Source organism: Nanorana parkeri, unplaced genomic scaffold (genome assembly GCF_000935625.1).
Source record: "Nanorana parkeri isolate BGI_ZX_2015 unplaced genomic scaffold, ASM93562v1 scaffold585, whole genome shotgun sequence".
In the NCBI taxonomy this organism is placed as follows: Eukaryota; Metazoa; Chordata; class Amphibia; order Anura; family Dicroglossidae; genus Nanorana; species Nanorana parkeri.
The window spans coordinates 4071-10305 of NW_017306853.1; the positions used below are offsets into that span (position 1 = coordinate 4071).

Genomic DNA, 6235 nt, shown 5'->3' on the forward strand with positions numbered 1-6235 from the left:
GCATGTCTGCGGCTGAGGACTCTGCATGTCTGCGGCTGAGGACTCTGCATGTCTGCGGCTGAGGACTCTGCATGTCTGCGGCTGAGGACTCTGCATGTCTGCGGCTGAGGACTCTGCATGTCTGCGGCTGAGGACTCTGCATGTCTGCGGCTGAGGACTCTGCATGTCTGCGGCTGAGGACTCTGCATGTCTGCGGCTGAGGACTCTGCATGTCTGCGGCTGAGGACTCTGCATGTCTGCGGCTGAGGACTCTGCATGTCTGCGGCTGAGGACTCTGCATGTCTGCGGCTGAGGACTCTGCATGTCTGCGGCTGAGGACTCTGCATGTCTGCGGCTGAGGACTCTGCATGTCTGCGGCTGAGGACTCTGCATGTCTGCGGCTGAGGACTCTGCATGTCTGCGGCTGAGGACTCTGCATGTCTGCGGCTGAGGACTCTGCATGTCTGCGGCTGAGGACTCTGCATGTCTGCGGCTGAGGACTCTGCATGTCTGCGGCTGAGGACTCTGCATGTCTGCGGCTGAGGACTCTGCATGTCTGCGGCTGAGGACTCTGCATGTCTGCGGCTGAGGACTCTGCATGTCTGCGGCTGAGGACTCTGCATGTCTGCGGCTGAGGACTCTGCATGTCTGCGGCTGAGGACTCTGCATGTCTGCGGCTGAGGACTCTGCATGTCTGCGGCTGAGGACTCTGCATGTCTGCGGCTGAGGACTCTGCATGTCTGCGGCTGAGGACTCTGCATGTCTGCGGCTGAGGACTCTGCATGTCTGCGGCTGAGGACTCTGCATGTCTGCGGCTGAGGACTCTGCATGTCTGCGGCTGAGGACTCTGCATGTCTGCGGCTGAGGACTCTGCATGTCTGCGGCTGAGGACTCTGCATGTCTGCGGTCAGGTGTGTGTCTGCGGCTGAGGTGTCTGCGGCTGAGGTGTCTGCGGCTGAGGTCTCTGCATGCTCCCGGTCATTTATGTATCTGCATATGATGCCTCTGCAGCCTCGCTGACCTGCCTCCTCTCTCTTCTCTTCAAGGTGAGACCCAGCTCCGCTGCAGCTGAACCATGAGTGCCGGATCCAGCCCGGGGGTGATCACAGCCCCTCCTCTTCCCAGCATGCCTCACAAAGAGAGGTACTTCGATCGCATCGACGAGAACGACCCCAACTACCTGCGGGAGAGGAACATGTCTCCAGACCTCCGGCAGGACTTCAACATGATGGAGCAGAAGAAGCGCGTGACGCAGATACTTAAGAGCCCGGTAAGTAGCCGGCTTGCCGCGCCGGATTATTTCACATGACCCCGGGGTCGCACGGCGAGGAAACATTGTTTTCATTTCGGAAAGGTCTGCGGACAAAGCGCTTCCGATATTTCGTCTCCATGCGCCGCTTCTTTTCTGGTCCTGTTATCAAGTGGTTGGGATGGATGAAGGAAGGGGGGGAGGGGGGGGACAAGCCTCTCATCCAGAGGAACAATTCCCGGCTCTCCGGCCCGACCGCCAACACTTCTCCTTCCCGAAACATCTAATCCCTCTTCAGAAGTATAATACGCGGACGCCACGCCTGGCCGCCCCTCCGCCGCAGACCCTCGGACAGCCAGCCGTTGGCTCGGGAGGACTTGCAAGGCTTTCAAATTCTTTCTTTTGAGCGACCGCTCAGAGCCGTGCGCTTCATTACACAATCACAAGAGTGCCCAGGATCGGGGGAGGAGGGGGGGGCAATGGGGGGATATTCGGAACATTAACCCTTCCCGGCCTGGTCCTCACATGGTGCCTCGGGCCCTCCCACATTGGTACTGGTGAATCTTTAGTGTGTAACTTTGTTTACATCGGCGCTGCCAAGATTCACCCAATCGCAAGGGGCGGAGCTTTTTTTAATTTTATTATTTAAGGTCTCGTTCACACACAACGCGAAAGCAAACTTGTAAATGCGTTCGTGCGTGAACTGTATGCAACCCCAGAATGCATCATAGAAACTCGAATGTACTGCAGGCGCGTATATGATCGCGCGTGCGTAAAATGCGCAGGGATTCCGAGCCCAGACGCATCTCGGACTGGCGTCAGTCACACTGCCGTATAATACGCCGCGCGTAGATGTGCTCAGCGTCTTTTCCCCATATGCAAATAAAATGGCTCCGTATACATAGCTGCGCATGGAGCCGTATTTTTGCGCTGCGTAAAGATGCGCAAAAAAAGAAATGGGACCCGAGATGCGCTTGGGCTCGGAATTTCTGTGTATTTTGCGCACGCGTATAGTACATTGTTATTATTCAGGATTTATAGAGCGCCAACAGTTTGCACAGCGCTTTACAATATAAGGAAGACATTACAATCACAATACAATTCTAGACAAGATGGTAAGGGGGGCCCTGCCCCCTGAGGGCTTACAATCTAAAAGGGGAGGGGCCAGTGATACATGAGGAGGGAGCTGTGTGGGGATGAATGGTTGAGTGGTTAGGTTGAGGTGGGATCGGCTTCCCTGAAGAGATGAGTCTTAAGGGATCGCCTAAAGGTAGTCAGGGTGGGAGATAGACGGACAGGTTGGGGTAAAGAGTTCCAGAGGATGGGAGAGGCTCTGGAGAAGTCCTGAAGGCGAGCATGGGAGGAGTTGACGAGGGAGCTGGAAAGCAGGAGGTCTAGGAAAGAGCGGAGGGGGTGGTTAGGGTGATACTTAGAGACAAGGTCTGAGATATATCCGGGGGCGGAGTTGAGGATGGCTTTAAGTTGTTAATATTTTTGAATTTTATCCTTTGGGTGATTGGAAGCCAGTGCAGGGCGAACCTCGGCACTCCAGCTGCCAAAACTACAAATCCCAACATGCATCTGCCTCTGGGAGTTATGTCTGTGGCTGTCAGAGCCTTGCAATGCCTCATGGGACTTGTAGTTCCAAAACAGCCGGAGTGCCGAGGTCCGCCACCACTGATCTAGGGAGTGACGTCACTATTCGTGACAAGACGGAGCGGTGAGGGAGTGCAGGCAAGGTGTGTATGAAGGGGTCAGCTGGGTGGGGAGCTCTGTGCAGTGACTCTGATTACTTTGACCTCCATGTGGCGAGGTGACAGGGTCTCTTTAATGCATAAAAAAGCAGACACGGTCCTATCTTTCATCGCAGCAATGCCGGTATGTTGCCCGCTTCTGTATTTGTGTGTTCAGGTGTTCTAAATAAATCGCAACGCTGGTTGTGCATCCTTAAGAGAACCTGTCCTGAGAGCAATATGATGGCTGCCAATGCTACTCTTCTCCTGAAAATGCCAGTTGCCTGGCTGTCTGTCGCTGCCATTGCTTGAGTTGCTAACCCGGCACAAGCATGAGGTCAGAGGGACTCGGAAAGTGCGGAACCTTTTAGGTCAGGGGCGGGGCAAACCAGCTGTTGTGGAACTACAAATCTCAGGAGGCATTGCAAGATCCTCGCAGCCACAGGCATGACTCCTAGAGACAGATGCATCATGGGATTTGTTGTGTCACGGAAGCTAGAGGGCCGGAGTTTGCCCACCGCTGCTCTAGATTCATATGACTGTCGGGATCTTTGTATCCTCGGATCTGCATGACAATCGGGCTTTTCGTTTATTCAGCCTTTCCCTTTTTACTGCAGTCATGCTGCGCTGCATTCCCTGCGGTGCTGCACTGTACATGGAGAATCTATTGTAGGAGCGCCCTCTGCTGGTCACTCCTCAGTAATACAGGCGGCCAAGTTCTCAACTTCAAATAACTACTGAGACAGTTTTATTTCATGTGGATCTGAAGAGTCAGAAGAGGGTTTGCCAGTGTTAGGACAGAACTCCAGGCAAAGCCACTAAACACCGGGATGGGCTGGCTCATCCACTGCAGGATTTGTGATTCTGTTCAGGCAGTCTTGTGATTTATACCTTTGCCACACTTGGAGCTATTAAAGCAACGCTTTTATTTCCTGTTCCAGATTCTCGGCTTCCTGTGTCACCTGCCCGTCCTTCACTGTGTGGGGGAATGTTATCTGACGGCTTGCTAGTTGGCTGTTCACTGGCAAGCAGGGGACACCGGAAGCCACAAAGCTGAAACAGGAAGTAGTGTCACCTGCCTGGCAGTGTTTGATTGAGTTCCTGGGTCTGTACACCTTCTGTGCCCATTATGAGGAGCTCTCACCATCCCTGTGCTGAGTTCCCGGGTCTGTACCCCTTCTGTGCCCATTATGAGGAGCTCTCACCATCCCTGTGCTGAGTTCCCGGGTCTGTACCCCTTCTGTGCCCATTATGAGGAGCTCTCACCATCCCTGTGCTGAGTTCCCGGGTCTGTACCCCTTCTGTGCCCATTATGAGGAGCTCTCACCATCCCTGTGCTGAGTTCCCGGGTCTGTACCCCTTCTGTGCCCATTATGAGGAGCTCTCACCATCCCTGTGCTGAGTTCCCGGGTCTGTACCCCTTCTGTGCCCATTATGAGGAGCTCTCACCATCCCTGTGCTGAGTTCCCGGGTCTGTACCCCTTCTGTGCCCATTATGAGGAGCTCTCACCATCCCTGTGCTGAGTTCCCGGGTCTGTACCCCTTCTGTGCCCATTATGAGGAGCTCTCACCATCCCTGTGCTGAGTTCCCGGGTCTGTACCCCTTCTGTGCCCATTATGAGGAGCTCTCACCATCCCTGTGCTGAGTTCCCGGGTCTGTACCCCTTCTGTGCCCATTATGAGGAGCTCTCACCATCCCTGTGCTGAGTTCCCGGGTCTGTACCCCTTCTGTGCCCATTATGAGGAGCTCTCACCATCCCTGTGCTGAGTTCCCGGGTCTGTACCCCTTCTGTGCCCATTATGAGGAGCTCTCACCATCCCTGTGCTGAGTTCCCGGGTCTGTACCCCTTCTGTGCCCATTATGAGGAGCTCTCACCATCCCTGTGCTGAGTTCCCGGGTCTGTACCCCTTCTGTGCCCATTATGAGGAGCTCTCACCATCCCTGTGCTGAGTTCCCGGGTCTGTACCCCTTCTGTGCCCATTATGAGGAGCTCTCACCATCCCTGTGCTGAGTTCCCGGGTCTGTACCCCTTCTGTGCCCATTATGAGGAGCTCTCACCATCCCTGTGCTGAGTTCCCGGGTCTGTGCCCATTATGAGGGGCTGTGGATTATGGAGCCCCTCTGTCATTATTGGTGACGTGTCATGTTGGTCCTGTGGCTTCCTTCATGTCGGGTTGCAGATTTGTGTCGGGTTATTGCTCATATTTCCTCCTGATCCGGGGGTGTGGGGGAGGGGAGTGTACAGGGGATGAGTTCGCAGCAGGCGATGTTCCAGGTTCGGAGTTCTTCCCACACTGACCCGCGCTGATAATTAGCTGGTCCTGTGCCAGAGGCCATTAATTAAAGGGCCGGCGCTCCCACAGCCTCATATTTCCTCTGTTGATTGCAGACAGCTCACTCCCCCGCAATGATTAGCCAACTGCAGAGCCGCTGATAACTAATAAAGCTGAAGTGTAATCTGCTTATATCCCCCTCTCCGGGCCCTCCTCCCCATCCCCCCCCGTTACCACGCTGATCGTTCAGTTTTCCTTACATACCTAGTTTTAGTTCTGGTGATGTCATCGCATATGCTTCTCTATGCAATGCAGGCAGATCACGGCTGGTGGGAGGAGCCGGCGGGGTGCTGTACATTGCTTCCTGAAAATATCACTGCACGCTGCCTCAGTACTCATCTTATGAGCCCTCAGCTCTGATGCACGCAGTGGGAGGAGTTATGCAAATATCAAAATGCTCTGATGGGTGGTTGGCATGGGATGGGCATTCCTCGGCAGGCTGCATTTGCATCCAGACTGTTCTTCCTACATGTCAGTGGGCAGGCAGCCAGAGCTAGTCTGTCTCCCAGTCTTGAGTGCTCAGCAGCTGAAATAAATGCAGTAGGGGGTGAAACATGTCAGAAAGGCGCTGAGCAACTTTTTATATCATTAGCACAGGACTGGCCTGGTGGGTCCCGGGCTCCTGATAACATTACAGACGGGTCCATGGTGTCCAATGGAAAGATTTTGCTGGGTGATCTGATGCGGGGGGGGGACATCTGTGATGGTTTCTAATGGATCCCTTGTGTCCCCGCAGGCCTTCCGGGAGGATCTGGAGACCCTCATCCAGGATCAGATGAAGAAGGGCAACAACCCCACCGGACTCCTGGCCCTGCAGCAGATCGCCGATTACATCATGGCCAGCTCCTTTGCTGGATTCTCCTCGTCTCCTCTCAGTAAGTTCCAGAAGACCAAAAATGTGGTGGGTGGCCCTTTAAATCTGCAGGGGGGATTTCGAGGG

At 54.5% G+C, this 6235-nt stretch overlaps 1 protein-coding gene across 1 annotated transcript in view; it reads left to right on the forward strand.

Annotated features, from left to right (window-relative positions):
• The first annotated feature begins 1005 nt into the window (after positions 1-1005).
• Positions 1006-6235, forward strand: part of ADD3 (adducin 3) — a 26484-nt gene continuing 21254 nt past the window's right edge. The window contains 2 exon segments of the mRNA XM_018562577.1: positions 1006-1249; positions 6032-6170. Of these exon segments, the coding sequence (XP_018418079.1) occupies positions 1055-1249; positions 6032-6170 (334 nt within the window). The 5' untranslated portion in view covers positions 1006-1054.